The 20,556-nt window shown below is 40.3% G+C and overlaps 1 protein-coding gene across 2 annotated transcripts in view; it reads left to right on the top strand.

Moving 5' to 3' along the window:
• The window catches only part of PRKG1 (protein kinase cGMP-dependent 1), a 406,800-nt gene that overhangs the window by 254,138 nt on the left and 132,106 nt on the right, over window positions 1–20,556 (top strand). For both annotated transcript variants that reach the window (XM_065746469.1, XM_065746470.1), the window contains exon 5: window positions 7,669–7,732. In XM_065746469.1, the coding sequence (XP_065602541.1) occupies window positions 7,669–7,732 (64 nt within the window). The remainder of the gene's footprint in view (window positions 1–7,668; window positions 7,733–20,556) is intronic.

The following is a 20,556-nucleotide window of genomic DNA, read 5'->3' as shown; positions in this document are numbered from 1 at the left end:
GCTATTGGGTTTCCTGCAGCAAGAGTGGTAGAATAGTAGCACTACTGGTGATGTGAATGCTCTGACTTGAAATGGGTGACCAAACCTGTGCACCGTTAGGGTTGTTGATATTTCCAATTATTTCATTGGTATTGAGAATTTGTAGCAACTGTCCTTTTCAAGAATAATAATCTTGACTAAATTTATCTAAAATAGGTGAATGAGTTTATATACCTACTAATTTTGCTTCTTTTCTCTCATTATGACGGAATATTTTTTCTTCCAATTGTGCAGTCTCCCCAGTGACTGTAAAATGCAGTGGGAGGTCTGTCTCTGATAATGAACCCCTTCTGGGGGAAGGCAGAGATTGACAGAAGCAGGGAAAAAAAAAAACAAAACAAAACTGCAGAATACCTGAGCAGCTTATTGAACACAAACAGTGTGTGGAGGTCTACAACCACATCCTTTTCTGATCCTTTGTCTGCCCGCAGTGGCAGGGAAACCTGTGTTTTCTCCTCATGATGTCAGTAGAACAGTTCAACCATTAGCACCATCATTTCATCATGAGATTTAGAATAAATAAATAAAAGTGCAGTCCTTCAAACTTGCTTTACTTCAGTGTTCTGTTCAGAAGAAAAAATCAGTTCTTTCGCTTTCTGCATCCTGCTGATGTTTATGTATATTGCAACTTGTATTATGCAACCCGGCATCAAAATCCCAAAAAGAGTGGGTTAGCTGGCCCACAGGCAGCACGAAGTAATTGTTGCAGAATTAGAAGTAGTAATAAGGTACTGAGAGGTACTGTCAGTAACACAGAAATTAATATAGGTTGTATCAGTGATACTCTGGCATTGAAAATACTTAGTGATTACCGATTGTTGATACTGTAACAGCAGATACTCATTATGATAGATAGTACTTATCAGGAGCATACTTAAGGTAGGTTATGCTTAGCAGCACTGTATTTACATGAGGGGTTATGTACATATATTTGTACCACTACAGTGACCAGTACCCAGTGCATCAAAGGGATCCCAGAAGGGAAGGCCTTGGTCATACCAAGTGCAGACGGCTTTAATTGAGAAACCATACTCAGAAGATACCAACCTTGAAGGGGTCTAGGGAACCAACCCCAGGAATGGGCCCACAAAGAGGACCAAAATGGTAGATGGAAGTGAACCATGCTGCAGAGTTTAGGAGTCAGTTTTGCAGTGGTGCTGATTCAGCACATTCCAGAGAAGATCTGTCCTGCCCAAGGACAAGTGAGAAGTAATAGTAGAGAGGGAAGCACATGCATGAGCTGCTTGAGAATGTTCTTAGAGAAGCTCCATGTTATGGCAAAAAAGCTGATCCTTTTATATCATTAAGACATAGATGGGTGTAGTACCCGTCATGTAACGAGTAGGTGAGAAATCCGATGGAGGATGGTGCTTCTTCTTTTCCTTTATATTCTTTAAACAACATTTTATTTCCCACCTCAATTCCCACTTTCTGAGGTGATAAGTCGTTTCCTAGTCTCTTGTTTTGTCTTTATCAATGGTATCTTTGGGACATCTCTGGATCTCCTTTGTCCCTGGCTGCCTGGTGGGTGACCAGGCAGTCATTTCCCCATGGTGGTGCTTGGCAGCCATTTTGTGTCAGCACTTTCTCACTGCAATCCAGTTACTGCTCTCACCACTCTCATCTTAAGAAATTGTTTTATTTACTACAAGCACCGCTAAGGAGTTTGTTTACCACAATAAGTTTTATGTTATGGGTGGCAGAGCTTTAGAACTGTAGCTATAACACGTTCTGCCTGGGATGAACAATTGCAGGTTTTTTTGTTTGGTTGTTTGTTTGTTTGTTTTTTGCATTTGTAGGCTGAGCATAGCAGACAGGTCATCTGTGGCAACTGTAGAATAAATGTATTCACTGTTTCTAAAGTTGTGTTATTTGCACTGGTTTCAAGGCTGAGCATAAGTGTAATTAATGCAGGTGTGAATGAATGTCATTTTCTATTTCCCTGCCTTTTTTTTCTACTAATGGTCTCTAATATAAGCAAAATGTCCAGGAAATTGCTTCAGGAAAGCTAGCCTTGACTTACCAATTGCATCTGTAATAGGTAAATACTGTGTTTCTAGAGAAGAAAATAAGCCTTTTCTGAACTTATTAAGTGCTTCATCTTTCCCTCTTCATTCCATGTAGTGCAAAGAAAGTTTGTCCTCTAAGGAATACTCATTATCTGATGGAAAAGAGAAATTGCATTTTTATGCTGAAACAAAATGTCACATTATGGAACATAGAATCAAACCTTTCTTGGTATTTCTGCTCTCTGCCTTTATCAGTGTTTGTTTTTTTGCTACACATGCCATTAACACGTGTGACAGGAACAGAGTCTGTCCTATAACGTGCAAGTGTGATGTGGGAGCCATATAGCTTCTTCAAAAGCCTGGATGAGGCCAGTCTCTTTTCAGTGGTGTGTTGTGATAGGTCAAGGAGTAATGGCCTAAAACTTGAACAGAGGAAGTTCCGTAATAATGTGTGGGACAGCTTCTTTATGGTGTGGGTGATAGAGCTCTGGAGCAGGATGCTCAGAGAGGTTGTGGAGTCTCCTTCTGTGGAGATATTTAAGACCCATCTGGACACCTACCTGTGCGACCTATTACAGGGTACGTGCTTTAGCGGCGGTGGGGGTGGTTGGACTTGATGATCTCCTGATGTCTCTTCCTACCCCTGCAATTCTGTGGTTCTGTAAGCTCCCACTTGAGCCAATGCCGCCCAGCTCTCAGGACAAATGTCGAAGTGGAAAGATAAGCTCTACTTTGTGCCATGTGGCTACGTAGGATTTTCTGGAGCAGTACATGTTGGTTTAAGAAGGCAAAGAGAAGATAACGTAAGTGATTTCACAGTGAATTTGTAAGTGTTTACAAATAAGGCTGGAAGCAAGTTTCTTAGCTCTTTTGTTAAGGCCAGACCCTGGCAGAGCTAATAGTTCCTATCTGACACAACTTGATGGCCCTGGATGGCTGCCTGTTATGGAACATTTCTAGCTTGAGTTGTTGAAAACATTGTTTTATGTGAAAATCCTAAATCAAGTTGTAGTTTCTATTAGGTGAGATTTATCCTCTGTTCGTTCAGAGAGGAGCAGTGGTGCTTTAGGGGCATCTCAAATGTGGTAAAGCAAGAGCAAAAGCATTTAGCATTTTTCAACTTTCATTCCAGCTGGGTGCAAAAGGAGTTTCAGGGAATGCAGACAGGCTTCATTCCCTGTTACTGATTTATTTTGATTTTTAAACTATGCTTACCCATCTGGCCTAAGGCACAGAACAGTGACAACAACTGCATTTGTTACAGTGCCAACCAGTAATAAAAGATAAAGGCTTTGTTTCTCCGTTAACCCACAAGGGCTGCTGACTGCAAAGCTAGATGAACACTTCTAATGAATACTCTTTAAAAGTTGAGGAAACACAACTTGAAGTGCATTTAGGAAGTGAATAACTGCTTTTGTGTTGGGCTGAATACAAAAGACAGCCAAGGACCCTGCATCATTTTCATAACGTCAGAAAACAGATGTGCTGTTGGAGTGCTGGCATCTGTGCCACAGAGCATTTCTTAGGTTAAAATCAGTCCCTTGAGTTGCAGCCAGGAATATTTGGAAGCCCTTGCTAGCTGAGTACTGGGGTAGTCCCCTGGGATGAATCAAAACATAGGCAGTCACCTACTGCATGCGCTTCCTTGCAGATTGTGGTTGTTGCTAGTGAGAAATGTTGCTTGTGTCTAAGTCAGAGGCTACAGATCACTGGAGATCAAGGCCTGACCTTTTGAGCCTCTTCTACCCCCTTTCAGATTAGAAACATCTTTGCTTTTGTATTTGGACAGAGATTCCACCTGGACATTTTTGTGCACCTGTTTTTCCCCATTTTGGCATCCTCTGTTTAACATGTTGAGCTCCCTGTTAGCTTTCAGAGCCAGCAGGAAAGCTGCTCTGCAGTTCCTACTGACAGCAAGCAATTCCCTACAGTGCCCTCATGAGGTCTATGGATTGTCATCAAGTACAAAAGATTCCACAGCTGAATAGCATGAGATATAGCTAACAAAGTTACCTCACTGCCAGCTTGAGCAGCTCTTCCACCAATGAAGCTAGTTCAGTTCTGTTTTGTGGTCAAAGGGAAGTTAGCAAAGCTTGGGACAGGAAGCAATAAAACATTGTGGTTGTGGATTGATTTAGAAACATGAAGGTTTCTGCCATTTGCTGTAGAACTAAATTTGCTTATGCAGACTTGAGCTATGAAGCCACTAACCAGGCAGAAACCCCTGAGTAAGGATCTGGCTATCCTCATCATGTGCTAAAAAGCAGCTTTGTAGGACAGCTGGTTTTGGACTGTGTTTTTGCAGACGGTGCGTATGAAATAGATGTTAGTAGTCCAAGCATTTCTGAGTAACCATGCCACTGTAAAAAATCTTGAAGAGTAGGGTATACTGCAGGTGAGTAGAACTTCAGTGTCTTTATTCCATACCCAGATTTATGCCAGCGATCTCATCATGTAGGCAGAGTTTTTTGTGTTTGTTTTCTTTTGAAACTATTACTTTTATGGGCACTAGGTGTTGCAGTGCTGATTGCCAAACAGCTCTTCGCTTTGCAGGGGTTTTTGTAGCAGAACCAGAGCATGTTCTACAAGGAAGCACTCAACCACTTTTTCCTCAAAATACATTTAAAGGATTAGGCAGCAGGAAAGGTCCTGGTCACCTTCAGTCTGGCCTAGGTGTGCCCAGCGTGTTCAGCCAGGATGAAGAAGAAGCGATGCTGATTCATCCCCCTGCCTGGGTGGGTCTGAGTACAGATCTTTGCCTTCCAATAATGTATTCAGTGCAGGTGGAGGAATACTGGGAAATATTGGGTAGATATTTCAATATTGGGAATACAAGGCAGTTGGAGGAAGTCCCTAGGGCAAGATATTAAGACTTGTGGGAAACGCAGCTTGAAGGAAAGGCTACACAAGTTGTTAGTGTCCAGTCTGTGGAAGGTGTGGTTCTTTCACTATGTACGTGAGGTTATGAAAAGAACATCGCATGGATGTTTTAAAGCCTTCATTACTGAAGTTTCTTAAGGTCTGGGGATAAAAAACACTTGATTGAGAACATTTGGATTTACTTAATACTGCTTTTTCTTAGTCATGGGCAGGGCATAAATCATTTCATAGTGAAGTTGAGCCATGTTTACTATGATTTCTTCTGTCATAAACAATGGATATAGCTGAACTGAAATGCTGGATGTTCTGTTTTCAGACTGAAGTTTTGCAACATGTTAGAAAACAGAATGTAACTCTGCTTCCATGTTGCTGTGCTGCAAAATCTTTAAAGATTTCTTTCTTTGGTGCCTTCCGTTCCTGTTTGCTTTTCCAGTGTATGTTTTATGATCTGCAGCAGTGTGCTACTCAGATGTTTTCCTCTAAGCTGAGGCTTTGTTTTCCTGTGAGTGTGGGTACCTATAAGTGAAAGTATTTTTCAAAGTATCAGGCTTCATATGCAGATCTTAAAATACTATAGGCAGATTTTGGAAGGAGGTAAGGATCTAATTTAGGACTCTGTTTAATACTCTCGTGAGGGAAATGAGATTATATCTTATTTTAAACTGCCAAATCAAAGTGAGAATTCAATACTGCATTATATACTTCAGCACTTTTTGGTGTCTTTTTTGGTCAGTGCTACCATCAGCTCTGTAAGTCTGGATTTATAATGTATTTTTAACAAGTTGGTAAATGTTTCCTCACTTTTTTTTTTTTTTTTCAGAAAGGCATTTGTTTGATGTAGGTTGGGTTTTTTTGGTTTGTGGTTTTTTTGGGGTGTGTGATTTTTCCACACTGATGGGCAGTCCTGTATGGCTTCTTCCAGTGAAGCCCCACTGCAATTGGGCTGTACTGCCACCTCCAGCTGTTTTGAATGTTACTCAATCTGTGATGTGTTTTTGATAATTTGTTTTGTGTTCTTGTTGCATTGTGAAGCCATGTATTTCCATTGAAAAAGAGTGTTTTCTAAGGAGGGGAAGAACAATTGAGAGCCTGAATAGTCACATTTTTTTTCCACGTCAGGTTGTTCAGTTCTGTTCCGCTATTAATACATATATTCTTGTTAGTGTTGTTTTTTATTTTTTGCTGGTTTTGTTTTTAATAAATAGAAAGTCTGGAAATATGTTTTAATTTCACTACAGCGTGGCATACATTTAAGTTAATAAAAGCAAATTCTCCTTATAATTGTGCTTCCAAATTAAGTTCACTAGGCACTTCATGTAACTAAGAAGCTTGGCCTCGGACAGAATATTACTTGCAGTCTTGTTCTCTGTGAAGTCTGCATACAAATTTGTACGGCTACATTTCTTCTGGATGCACAAACCGCCACCAAATTGTGTGTCTAGAAACTGCTTAGGACTCGTGGGATGTGGGTGGGTTGATTATCACCTAGGCAAAGGACAAGACCTGTTCTGGAGCAAGTTCTGGGTTGCAGAAATCTTGTGAGTTTGATTTTTTGTTTGTTTTGTTTTGTTTTTTTGTGTCTAGCTCTGGAAGTTGTGGAGAATAATTTCTGTGCAGTTATGCGATCAAAAGTAAAATGTGAAACCTTGTGTAGAAGGAAAAATCTCATTTATTTAGGGTTCTGTTCACTTCTCTACGGGGAACTCCCCCCAGGGGTCCAGTTGCTCCTAACTTTGCAACTGATCGTCAATGTTTCTGAGACTAGAGCGACACGCTAGGGATCTAAATTTAATATTAGGAGTATAATCTTATGTATATACTTTTTTACTAAGCAAGATAAAGCAGCTCATGTTCTTGGAAATAAAAGAGCAATAGCATCTTGGTGCCACATTTGTACTAATATCTCATGCAGTTGCATTGCTAATTAGGTTACTGATGGATAGGTGTTTTTTAATTACGGCAGTTACAGTGTTTCTTTCCTACCTCAGAAATGTACATAATGTGTATGTGTTTTGTTTGGCATCACCTGGGTATGTTGATGACTCAGTCGACTTCACATTGCTTATCCTCTGAGAATTCAATCTCAATCATGTAGACCATGGGTGTATTTCTCTCCCACTTTGACCAGAAGGTCAAGTCTGTTGTGGGAGATAATAGGCAAGTGAAATTGTACCAAAAAAAAAAAAAAATGAAGTTCCCACTTGGACAAAAGAAAGCAAGCAAACCTTGGATGAGATCTTCAGGAATTTTAACAGATATTCAGTTCTTTTTTGTTGCAGTCCCTGTTCCCTTTGTTTTCCACATTTACGTCTGTGTAGTTTCAATCATTCCTTTATATGCTGCTGATTAGATTTATCTATTTTGCATTTGTGGTCTGCTTATTTCTTTGTTTATGGTGGAGTGGCACAGGAAAAGTTTGTATGGTCATATACATGACTGAACAGATTTGCTGTGCATATTCATTCCAGTTAACCCTTAATTGAGTCATAGTTGATTACCAGCTTTACGATTGGTTCTCTGTATATTTATCACAAGTGGTCTCCCATCGTAACAAGTCAACACTTAAAAATACATCTGAGCTGGTAGATGAAGATTGGATTCCAATGATATATGCTGATTTTCTGCTGAACGCTTGTTCAGTCTCAAATGATGAGGGCCATATATATATGAGACAACTGCAGCTGAGTTTAAAAAATATATATGAATATATGCATTAATTAAAGTTTTAATTGTATTGCAGTGTTCCCACATTCCAGAGCCTTCCTGAGGAGATACTCAGTAAGCTTGCAGATGTCCTTGAAGAGGTAAGTACATTGAATTTTGAGAGCTAATGAGTTCAGAGTTTGTGAGCCTTCTGGTAGCAATATCCAGGATCTTTTCTGAAAGAACAGCTTCACTATTTTACTCCCAATTATGGTTGACTACTCCAGCACGTCAAGATGATGAGAGGAGTCGTATGGAAAAAACAAAAAGGATCCAATTCTGAACAGGGCTTACATATCCTTAATTGAATTTCCATCCTATCAAGGATCAAAACAGTTGTTTCCTGTGTTGTGCAAAGAGGAAACCTTTTGCCCTGGGTCAGTGGTGGAGAAGAGGGCATGTGGAAATGCCATTTCCTCCCAGATATGATAGGAAATTTATGTTGTAGGATAAAACTAGGCCTTAATGTAGGTGCTATGAAAAAGGAACTCTCCTTAGCATTACAGCAGAGATGGGCAGATATAATACATCAAGATATTTGAAAGTCTGGAGTTGTCTTGCCTACCTGGCTGTAGCTGGTATCTCATTATAGTGTCAGGCTCTCAGTGAGTCTTTATTTAAAATCTTGTCCTGTAAACAAATGTGTAAATTGGATGCAAAATGAGTTGCACTGCAGGCAGTTTGTCCACATAGTGTATTCAGATAGCTCTCTATTCTGGACCTGACAAATTGCTTGTTACCGAACGTTACAGAAACTGTTAATAAATCCTTTCAAAATGTAGCTTTGTGTGATTTAACTGTGGGAAATCTGTGTACAACAACTGTGTTTTATGTCATTCCTTGTTACTATTTTTTTTAAATGTATGCCTTGCCATAAGAGCCAGTCCTAATAAATGTTTATAGAAAAATGTTTCTCTATACTAAGTACTGCCTCTGCTACTGATTTTATGAAACAAAGGTGCTGACATTTAACTTGATTTTCAAAGCATTGATAGGACATTATTTTTTTGTCTATTTATTTAGCATACAGATGAATTCATGTTTGTCACGCAACGTAATTGCATATTCATAGATAAGTTTTATTTCCTTTACTGCCAGAGAAGTCTTCAGACATAGAGAAGAGAACTGTAATGCCTCTTGAAGCTATGAATTAAATGTGTATATCTCCAAACAACACGCTTAATCAGAAACAGGTAGTTAACTTGCTTGGATTGCATAACTAATGCTAAGCTCCCTATTGAGAGTCGTCAAAAAGTTTCAAGGGAGAGTGGGCTTCAAGGGGGAATTCAGAACATCAGTGAATAAATCAGGCATGAAAGTAGTAATCATCTGTAGGCTGGTCCAAGACCACTGTCATTGATTTTAAACTCTAAACCTAGGGCAGCTGCTACAGCTATTTTGTAAGATCATTCCCAGTCCTTACTGAGTAACCTGCAGGATATGGCTCCCTAAACGTATTGCTTCATTTCTGACTTGAAGTCATCCTCATTATTCCTTGTGTTTTTCTTTGACTTAATATATTTGTGTGAACTATAAAATCTTATACATTGGGAAATTTCCTTTTCAACTGCTGCAGTTCCGACTTACGTATGATCACTCACATCACTGCAATTGCTCATGTTTTATAGGCATGTGAAAGTCAAAGCACATGTATGGAGCTCAGTATTAGCAGATGCAAATTCAGGCTACCCATTAGACGGAGACACAGCTGCTCCCACTTCCAGGTCCCCTCGTTCTGGGGCTGAAGTTTCCCTGGATCCAGGCTGCCATAGCAGGCACTTATCTTGTACATTACACCTGCAACCAAACAATAGCCAGACTTGGGCACAGTTTCTGCAGGTGCCCAACGCCTGCCTCTGTCTCCTTCCATCCCATTTTTTTATTAAATTAATATCTATCAAAATGATATAGGTGCTTGCTAATTACACAGTGTGTAGCTGACTCTTTAATAACATTTTGAAAATGTTATGTGACCACTGCATATTTCCACTACCATGGGAAGCTGAGCAGCCCTTTCAGCAAAGAGGTTGATTTAGCTTGGCTTTGATGACATCTCTGTTGAAACAGCTCTGCTTGGCCTGTGATTTTTATTGTGTTGTTTACTTTTGTGCTTGCTGAGCATAATGCATGAGTCAATGAGTAATATGTTTCTGCAGCCCAAGACTTGATGTTTATTTTATTTGGGCTTTGGTATTATTAAGGAGGTGGTTTGTGCAGTCACTATCTGCCTGTAGGACAGTCCCCTCAAAGCACTTTTAACTGCTTGCCTAAAACAAGCTTGCTAAGTGGGGGGAAGTATCAGCAATGCAGAGTTCTTATGAAATTGGTCAAAATTATTGGATAAGTAGGGAAAACTACATTTAAATTATTACATATAGGGACACTCACGCACATTTTGTGATCAGCTTAGCCTCTACTTCAAGTAAACTGAGCAAGTGGCAGAGGTAGTTGTCTGAGAGAGCTGGGGAAGCAAAGGTTAATGATGCCCATGCTGCTCAGGGAATTAAGGACCCAAGTTAATTAGTTATTCTGCATGACAAACAACTTTCTTTGTAGGACAATACATATCATCCCTCTTTTGCTGTGTGTTTGAGATGTGAGAGATAACACATTATTATCAAATACACATTACTGTGTTATCTGTCTAGAAAAAGTTCGCTAATGACATTTTTCTATTATTCCCAATATCTTCCTCACTTTCCTTCTTTAGTTCTCGCTTTTTCATACTTTTCTTCAGCTGAAAAATTCTTCCTTGACCTCACTGTGTCCTTGGCTGCTCTCTGTTAATGAAGATGCTCAATGACAGTTGCCTCTGTCATGTATTCACACTCTTGCTACATAATTGCATAGAACTGGTAATGAAGTAGTTTGTTTTTCGTAAAGCCAATTGTCATGTTTATGTTTATAAGGTGTGAGGATAACAGAATGAATTATACCAAATGGTATTGTAGCCAAGATGCGTTATAGATGGTATAGTTAAACAGATTATTGTGGTGAAAAAGAGACAAAGGGAAAAAATGATCACCTGCATCCTAGGCTTGCAATAAGAAACTCTAAAAGAGCAGTCTCCAAAAAGAGATCCTCCCCCAGTGGTGGTCAACCCTTAAATGGGGTTTAAGAGAGGAGAAGTCAGACTCCACCCCTTCTGGTCACACAGGTGAATTGTCTTCACCTGTGCTGCCGCAGCTGACTCAGTGCTCGCCTCAGGTGATCAATCAGTGGTTCAGCCTTGATTCAACAGTTTCCATACAATATTTAAATACTGGAGTATTAATATAATAAGACGAGATAAGTTGCCAACCTGCTGCTTAAACATCGCTGTATGCCTTAACTGTAACTGAGAGGTGTATCTCAGGTGTCCAAATACCTGAACCAGCTGTATAAGTATCCTTGCTCTGTTTCCTTTGGGAAAAAGTTTGTAAAAGTGCCTTTTTGTATATCATTTTTAGTCATGAAACATCTGAATACTTTCAGTTTCCTTGTGTGAAAGAGGGGAACTTATTTGCAAACCAGAAGATTTACTGTAAGTGATTAAGAGCCAAGATCTCTTTGAAAAGGCAAAAGCCAGGCCTATCTTTCCCCAACTTCTGTAGACTTCGAAACAATTTATGATCGTCACATCTGAATAAAGGCATTCTGATTTTTCTTGGAGCTTGAAAAAGTCTCTTTCACCAGGCACTGTTCAATATGTATCAGTTATATGATACATCAGTATGTGTATGTGTCAGTTATATGATACATATCAATATGTATCACGAAAATTAACGCATTTTTATTAGTAAAGAGTTCCTTTGTAAGAACATACATCTTTAGTTTTCTGTGGAGCATATAACAGGAGGTGGTAAATTACAGGTTTTTGGAATGTGCTGAAATACCCACAGAATGAACTTAATTCTGGCACTGTTCAGTTTAAGTTTTGGCCTGGCCTCCAAACTCCATGATACCAGGAAGCTGCAGCTGTCCTAGTGTGTTTTATGGGAAATGTGGGAAGAGAAGATGCAATGTCTGCTGCAGTCTTGGGGACTTTCCCCTCTTCTTCTCATGGGAATAGAGGAACTACTATCTCTAAGGACTAAGGAGTTTCAAAAAGCTTTGTGAGTCATAGCACTGAAAATATTATGTGGACAACATGTGTCCAGTGTTGGAGTTAATGGTATTGGTGGACAAAGGAAGAGCAACTGATGTTGTCTAGCCAGACTTGTGCAAGACCTTTAACATGGTCCCACACACCATTGTCAATTCTAAATTGGAGAGATATGAATATGAAGGCTGGACTATTTAGTGGATAAAGAAGAGTGGTGGTCCGTGGCTCTGTGTCCAGGTGGAAGTTAGTGACAAGTGATGTCTCACAGGAGTCAGTCATGGGATTGGTGTTCTTCAACATCTTTGTCTATGATGTAGATAAAGGGATCGAGTGTACCCTCTGTGAGTTTGTTGATGGCATCAAACTGAGTGATACAGTCGATACAATAGAAGGGATAGGTAATCTTGAATGAGATCACACATTATGTGTGGAATAATCAGAGGATCAGGCCCACCAGCTTGGGTTCACAAAAGGCAAGTTCTGCTTGACTGATTTGATCCTCTATGATCAAATGATGTGCCTGATGAATGAGGGAAAAGTTATTGATGTAGTGTACCTGGACTTTGATGCTGTCTCGCACAGCATTGTCAAGTAGAAGCTGGCAGCCTGTGGCTTGGACAGGTACACTCTTCCATGGGTAAAGAGCTGGCTGGAGGGCCAGGCCTAGAGAGTGGTGGTGAATGGAGTTAAATGCAGCTGACAACCCATCACAAGTGCTGTTCCACTGGGGCTGCACTTTGGACACAACAACCTCAGGCACTGCTGCAAACTTCGGGCAGAGTGATTGGAAGACTGTGTAGAACAAATGGGCCTGGGGGGGCTGATCAGTGCTTGGCTGAACATGAGCCAGCAGTGTGCCCAGGTGGCCTTCTTGGCCAGTAGCATCCTTGTGCTGTAGTAGTGTAGCCAGCAGGAGGTGGGAGGTGATTGTCCAATACACAGCGCTGGTGGGGGTGCACCTCAAGTACTGTATTTGGGCCCTTCACTATAAGAAAGACATCGAGGCCCTGGATCACGTCCAGAGGAAGGTAACAAAACTGGTGAGGGGTCTGGAGCACAAGTCTTACGGGGAGCAGCTGAGGGAATTGGGATTGTTTAGCACGGGAGGCTCAGGAGAGACCTTATCACACTCTACCTTTCCCTGAAAGGAGGCTGTGCTCTGTATGAAGAAAGGTTAAGGGTTTGTTCAGCTTGGAGAAGAGAAGGCTCCAGGGAGGCATTGCAGCCTACCAGTACTTGAAGGGAGCTTATAAACAGGAGGAGGACTGATGTTTTACACAGTCTGATAGTGGTAGAACAAGAAAGAATGTTTTTGAACTGAAAGAGGCGAGATTTATGTTATACTTTCAGTATGTGATTCCTCATGGTCAATGTATTGCGGTCCAAAGAGTCTTGAGAGCAGGTACTGTGAGAAAGGAATTCATGGGCAAACAGAAGGACAGCTGAGCTTGAGATGTCTGTGACATATCTGAGGAGTTAACCTAGCATCTTTGTTCCCTCTGTGGCCAAGGGTAGGAATGAGCAAGAAGTGAGCATGGGTAGTGCTCAGACTCCGTGGGCTCTGACATCTCTTTCTGTTTTTCCTTAGGACAAGAAAAAAAATCATTTTGTGCTGGTTTCCACTGAGACAATGTTAATATTAATAGCACAGCAGTGTTGTGGTTGTTGCTGAGTGTTGGGAATGCTCCAGGAGGTTGGGTGGAGCCTGGACAGCTGGTCTGAATTAGGCAAGAGCTTATTCTGCACCAACTGACATCATGTAGGAGGCTATAGAGCTGTGAGGAGTAGGGATCAGCTGCTGCTTGGGCATTGATGGGCTTTTGGTGTTGTTTCTGTTTTCCTTTTCTGTCTTAGTAAATACTTTTTGTCTCAACCTCTGAGTTCTGTTTTGCTTCCAGTTCTCTCCCTCATCCCACTTGGGGGAATGAGCAGACGGCTGTGTGCTGCTGAGCTGCCTGCCAGGTTAAACCACAACACATTTCCATCTTGAGGTTGGTTCCATTTCTTGTAGCCTTTTCCTCCTTCAGACATATCCTCTGTGTCATTCAAATGTAAAGCTTATATCCTTGGAAGATTTATATTGAGTATCGGTATTACAGTTAACAATACCTCATAATTAAGGTTGTTTGACCTCTTCTGAAACTGTTTCCACTAGCTTTAGATTTTGATGGCTTATCCATTTGATGTAAAATTATTCCTTGCAGCTGCTGGCCTACAGGTGATTTTTCTAAACTTTTTTCTGAGTCGCACTACTAATCTTGTTTCAAAGGGCAAGACTGCTTTGCCTTTGTGTTGAGAATGGGTGTGTAATCTTCCTGAGTATCTGTCCTGGGTTTACTGATTTATGTAAGATAGGGGAAGGGGGTAGTAATCACAGAATGCAGAGAGCCTGGAGAGAATAATGGGTGATCTTACGATTTAAAAGCTTTGTAGTTATAAATGCATAGAAAGGGGTTGAAATAAGGTTTCACTGACGTTTCTGATGCTGGGATTTTCTAAATCCTGTGTACTTGACATTCCTTCGCTGTTTCAGATTTAGCATGTTAATCCACGTCAGATGTTTTCTATGAATCTGAGTGGTTTGATCAACAGAAAGCAACAAAATATTGTCCCTTGTCACAGATAATGTCAAACCTAACTACACTGAATATATTTTCCTATGTATTATGTAGCCAGGGCCATAGATATCTCTGCAATATATACCCTAATGCTGGAGTGTGTATTCCTAGAAATGACTTAAATTCCCCAAATCAAGGAAGCCAGCCACTTAATTAACAAGTCCTATGCTTTGTTTAGACCCTGGGACTTCAGTTCCTTATGTTCCATATCCATTTGGGAAACTCTCACTCTGAAGTGCTATTTCAGAATCTTAATTTATTGTGTTATGGAGTCTTAAGTGCTAGTAATGTGCTTTCCCTAATCCCAGGAGGCTGTGGTTTGGCTACCTCGTTGATCCTGAAGTAGACAAAAGAAGCTGCCAAACTCTTGAGCAGTACAAGGCAAGAGAAATGTGTTAAATACCACAGGCTGATTACGCCCATCCTGAACTGTGTTGGGGCAGCTCATTGGTTGCACGTAGAGCGTGTTCTGGGAGCATGATCTCCAAGTGCTGAAAGCACGGATTGCAGCAACGTGTCTTCAGCCATTTAATTAATGCTGCTGTAAATTTATTTGAAGAGAACTTCTTGCCACTCCTTTTTTCCCCCTCTAAAAGGAATTATGAACTGAATAAGTCATGAATGGTGAAAGGAAAAAAAAACAGAGTTCATTTTCCGTTCATCACTGCTGCTTCTGTTGCGGGGCCTGTGCTTTGACAGCTTCCATGCTAAGATACCAACCATCCTTCTTTCTCCACGTTGTGAATTTAATACAAATTAGAAATTCCTATGATACCTCCATTTAATTAACAGAGTCTGAATGCAGTCCTCTTTTTATATGGAATCACATAGTAACAGTGAGGAGAACAGAATAAATACGCAAAGTTAATTGGCTTTCAGTATTATCAGTACTCTTTCCAAATAAGGCTGAGGATTATCCTTAGGTCTGTGTAGTCCTCAGCTGGTCCATCTTGCTGGTGACAGCTGACTCCTGAATGTACAGTTTGATGGCGGGTTGTGCCTGGGCCAAAGGTGGTCAGCAAGAAATTAGTAACTCTATTCTAGAGGCACAGACAAGATCTAAGCAGAGATAGAAATAAGCAGGGAAGAACAAGAAGTTTGGGTTAGGAGAGGTTTTATTTTCTCTCTTCTGATTAAAGCTCGCACTCTATTAGAGTACATTTAATATTTACCACAGGGGCTTTGGGATATAGATGACGTGCTAGCTGTGGGGGAAACAAAGCAAATTCAATTGCCATTGTTTCATGTACAGACAGAATTTCAATTTCTGATAACTCTATTTCTTCTTATCTCATTTGAAAAATTAATATATATGAAAACATAGTGCAGATTTTGGGTTTACTATGAAAAAACCCCAAACTCATGCATTAGAAAAAAAAAAAAAAAAGAAAAGCAGTTGGAAAAATCATATGCAGCGATACAACAGAGTAGTCAGCTGCAATGTGTGGAGCAGTGGGATAGAATAGCATCTTCCTCTGAAGTATGTGATGCTTTTTCTGACTTTTAAGCCTATGTGCTTCTGAGCGTAGAGCCTTTGACTGATGCTGTTATGGAGCTAATGCCTACCAGCATGTTTTGATCAGTGAAATGTGTGTGTACACAGTGTACGTGTGCTTTATTTTCCACTGCAAATTGCAGCTGTTCAAAGAACTCCAGCATGAAAAAAAAAATTAAGGAGTGCTAAACTAATTGTAAAATCGTTATCTTTCCTTTTCTGTGAAGGTGTAAAACACAGATAAATTACCTAAATATAATTCTAGAGGATACCAGGGAGTAAGAGAAAAACAGTAATGCTTTCCTTTACCTGCTGACATGACTGTATAGCGATGCTAACTTAAAAGTTGCTCTAACATTTCCATTGGGATAAAAGGTATTATTTTGATAAAAGCTTTTCTTCTGGCTTTCTCTAGCCTGTTTTGGCACTGTAAAGGCAGTGATGAATGACCTCACCCTTAGTTATAACAGCAGAGAAAAGGAGTTGTTTGAATATTCCCTGGTCCTTGCAGATATGTCAAGAACCTCAGCATCCATTTATGCCTTACAATTACCATCCTGATTACTATGTTATTCTGCAGTGGTAGAAATGAAAAAGTGTTTCTTGCCATAGCAGTTAGGTTTTATATTGTTTCCTTATTCTTCCTGAAGCACACACTTGCAGTGGATATTGAAGAGAGGATGCTGAGCATGGCAAACCGTTGATCTGATACCACAGAGCCCCTTCCTTTGTTTGCAAGAAGCCATTCATTGATGTTCAGAGTAACTTCTTGAAAGTTTGGGGATGAGAAAGGATAACTTTGTGACTGCACACATCAAAGTACATTCCACCAGTATGAGACTGGGCTCAGGTCAAGACCATCAAATATCTAGTGAGTTTGTCAGAATGAGTGAGTTCTGTAAAAGCACTCAAAATTTCATCAGCTGTACGGTTCAGTCTAACTAGAACAATTTTTTTTTTTTTGTATTTAAGACTGCTGTTTGATTTCATGTGAAATCCAATTGAATCCATGCAGTTCTGTTGTTATTATTTTTTTTTTTTGCAAACAAATGGAATAAGCTATTATTTAAGTCTTTGATACTACTAAAAAATGCATGCAACTTATTTTGATGGTTTCTGTGTCCATTCCATCCAAGCAGAAATGAACACAGAAAGACTAAATGAGAAACACTGGCACAGGATGCTATTTTTCTCTCCTTCCTTTGGATCTGATGCCCAAGGTACACCCAACTGTGCTTTTGTTGTGGGTGGGTATTGAGTGGAAAGCTGCCCTTTTGTCAGCAGTACTGATTCTCTGAAAGCAAAAACCAACCAAATAATGTCTTGCAGAAATTAAACAGGAATGGAGAACTGAAGGGAAGAGAGAAGTACACCTCATATGACTCATGTAAATACCCTAGAAAAATAGGGCTAAATATTGGTTCGTATTATGTGGTTGGGGAAAATTACCACTGATGTTTACAGTAAAGGTGCTGAGAAGTCAAGGTGTCACAAATCCTTGACTCCTTTTTCTCAATTTTATTGCTTTCTATATAAGCATAATGCTATCAGCACCAGCAAACACTGGCACCATCTATACTAACAGGGCATATCTTTAGAAAAAGCATCAAGGGTTGTAAATGCATAAAATTTCCTGAAAATGTACATGTAGCCATTAGTGTAAAGAAGTTTATTAGTGAACCTGTGAGTAGATACTAGTATCACTACCCTTGCAAAATTTAGATATCATAATGAACATAAAGTTTCAGCATCTATATGGCCAAGACCTTGAATGAGTTAATCATTATGTACTCTGAAAGAAAAAAAAACAAGTCCCCTATACAAGAAATGTTTAGCCTGGATCCCTGTAGACCTCAGTTGAGTCTTGGCTGGATTTAAGAGGCAAAAAAACAGATACTTGGATACGTGCAGGGTAGCTTCTCTGCACGTCTGCTTTCTTATTCTAGTTTGGTCCCTTTGCTTGTGTTAATTGTACTCTGGTTTGAACCCATGCCATCAGTGAGAAATAGCAGTTGATTCACCTGTTAACAGCACCCCTGTCAAATGGGGTGGAACAGGAGCTCTCCCTTTGGCTTCAGCAGGCCAAAGGCTGTGGTGGAACCCTGACCTCTGCTCACTATAAAATGCAGAGATCAAATGGCACCAATGGAACAAGAATTGAATCCCTAGTATGCCAAGAAATACCTAAGATCCTGGATGCTAATAAAACTGGGATGATCCTTTAGTGTCATCAGTGTATCTCTGAAATACATTACACTTGTGTTCTGCTCATCTCAGGTGTTTTCCTTAGAAACAGCTCAATATTCCCATCTTGACTAAATCTATCCCTGGCTATTATAATAGCAGCCGCTGCCCTTGCAGCTTTGCAGATCCTGGTCTCTCTTACAATTTCCTTTCCATCTGGGTCAGCTTGGTGATGATGGTCTTGCTCTTTGCAAAATCCCTATTGAATTTTCTTCTCCCCCCTTTTCCTTCACTTACTGCTGAAGCCCTCTTTTCTCTAATAAAATCCCTTTAGTGAATGTGTGTGAGGCCATTTCTGCATCTTCGAAATGACTTCTGAACTGCAAACATATATAGCTTGTGTGTCTTTGTTAGCAGTTGAGCCCTTCTCACAGTGGGACCTGTTGAGTGTTTGCAGTGGCCTATGGTCATTGACCAGATCAAGGCCTGCAGCCACACAGGGCTCCTGCCAAATCATCTTTATGATTGGAGACTTGTGCTATCTTTTTAACTGAGTTTTACTGAATGACTTTTAAAATCTCTCAAGAAGCGGCTTGTGTTTACACTGAAAATTCCAGCTTCTTTGGAAGGATCTCATTCAGAGGCTTTTCATAGGGAGCTGGATTGCTCCAGGGACAGCAGGAATTTATTGTTATTTAATTGGCTGTCAGAAGTACTCCTGTCTTTTTATTTTGGTTGACTTCTTAAGCCACAAACACAAATCTATTTGTTTGTTTTCCAGTGCAAAATGCACCAAAGTTTTGTCAAAGCTTTTGTGACACTATGCTGGAGAATTGCGACGTGTACGGCCCACCAAAGCACGTGGATATATTTGTGTGTACAGAGACAGTAAATCTGTGCAAGAATCTCAGAAGATATTCGGATGGGTGGGAGTTTGAGGTTTTAAAGAGATCTCCGTAGCTGTTAATACAGCATGGTTTTGGCATGGAGCAGGGAGCTGGATATTTAAATGGATGAAGGAGAGAGAGTAGCTGAAGTGCAGGGATGTGCCTCCCCACCTAGAGAAGCTATAGGCTCCTCATTAAGATAAAGCATTAGCTCTCCTGGCTCTTCAGCAGCATCCTTCAGTGAGGGTGAGAAAGCCACTGCTGGTCTTCATTGTGCAGGTGGAGAGGTCTGCAGGGAGGTATGGGGTCATGCTACAACGTGGCACTGGTGTGTACTGGGGAAACAACTGTTTCCAGGTAGGCGCAGTCATGGATGACTTCCAGATATTTCTTATGGAAATAATAATCCAAGGTCATGTCTTGCTGTTACCACTCCTGAGGTGCTGCTCTGGCAGAGGCTCTCAGAGCACAGCCTTAAAAATCTCTAATTATGGCTTATTCTTTGAATGCCTGCAGAGGTCAACAGAGATGATGGAGTTGTGAAATCACGTAGTAGGAATGGCAATAACCTGAAAACAAGTAGAGACTTTTATTTTCAGTCTGAATCTCGAAGTGCAATGTTCTTTTACTGCAAGCTTCTTCATGCGTCTTCCAGTGGAGTTTCAGCCTTGCCTGTTTGTCAGTTGCCTCTGGAGGAGCGTTATCTATTCATGGTTATTATGCTGTCCCCCTGTGTTAAGCATCCCTCTCATTAGTAAATCCCTCTCACGTAGCTCACTGGGTAGAAAAAACACTTCTGTTGTGATGGGTTTGCTGTCAGAGCACATGGCAGTGACGGTGTCGTGGAAGAGTTTCTAAAAGAAGTAACTGAAATGGCACTTCAAGCTTTAGGGTTTTTTTTTTTTAATTGTTTTATATTTTTGTAACAATGGATTGAGTGGTGATTCAATCCTCTTTATGATAACTCCCTGATAAGTTGCTCATTTACAAAGCTGCCACATTTGATGATGCGTACCTGGTTGCTCTGACAGCTTGGATTAAAACCATCTCTGACCTATCTGGAATGTATTTCTGTACTATTTGTAAATGGATTTTTCAACCTGTCCATCACAGCCATAAGAGAAAAAAAAAAAAACACAAACAAAAAAAACCTGTGCTTTTGTTTCTATTGTGATATGATCTCCAGGGTTTCATAGATTTGAAGAAAAGGATTTAAGGAAATCTGTAACATATCATTTGCGTGAGCAGATTTGCTTTTTTAAGCATGCAAGATTGATTTGAATTTTTCATAGCATGTGGGCCAACAGCTCAGTCACAGCAAAGCTCTGAAGATTCAGATAGGTGTCTCCTTTGTGGTCCAGTCATGTGTTTTGTGTTGCAATACTCTCTAGCTCACAGCAGTTTGTAAGAGGCATTGTTGCATGCCTGAATATTGAAACCAATCATGGGTTTGTTTTTGTGATGAGGTTGGAAGGAATGGACAAACATCCACCTCCTTGCTGTCTTTAAGTGAGTTTGAAAGGTTGGTACCATCTTAACTCCAGCACTATGGGCAGAGTACAGATTCATACAGCTAAGAATAGTAAAGTATTATTCTTACTGAGTTTTACCTAACACGATACAGCTTTGTTTCCTCCCAGTGAATTGCACAAGGAGA

The sequence above is a fragment of the Cyrtonyx montezumae genome, unplaced genomic scaffold (genome assembly GCF_038088225.1).
Source record: "Cyrtonyx montezumae isolate F1298 unplaced genomic scaffold, pur_monq_1.0 scaffold_4, whole genome shotgun sequence".
In the NCBI taxonomy this organism is placed as follows: Eukaryota; Metazoa; Chordata; class Aves; order Galliformes; family Odontophoridae; genus Cyrtonyx; species Cyrtonyx montezumae.
The sequence above is the reverse complement of the archived record's forward strand: the minus strand, read 5'-3'. Positions and strand labels throughout refer to the sequence as shown.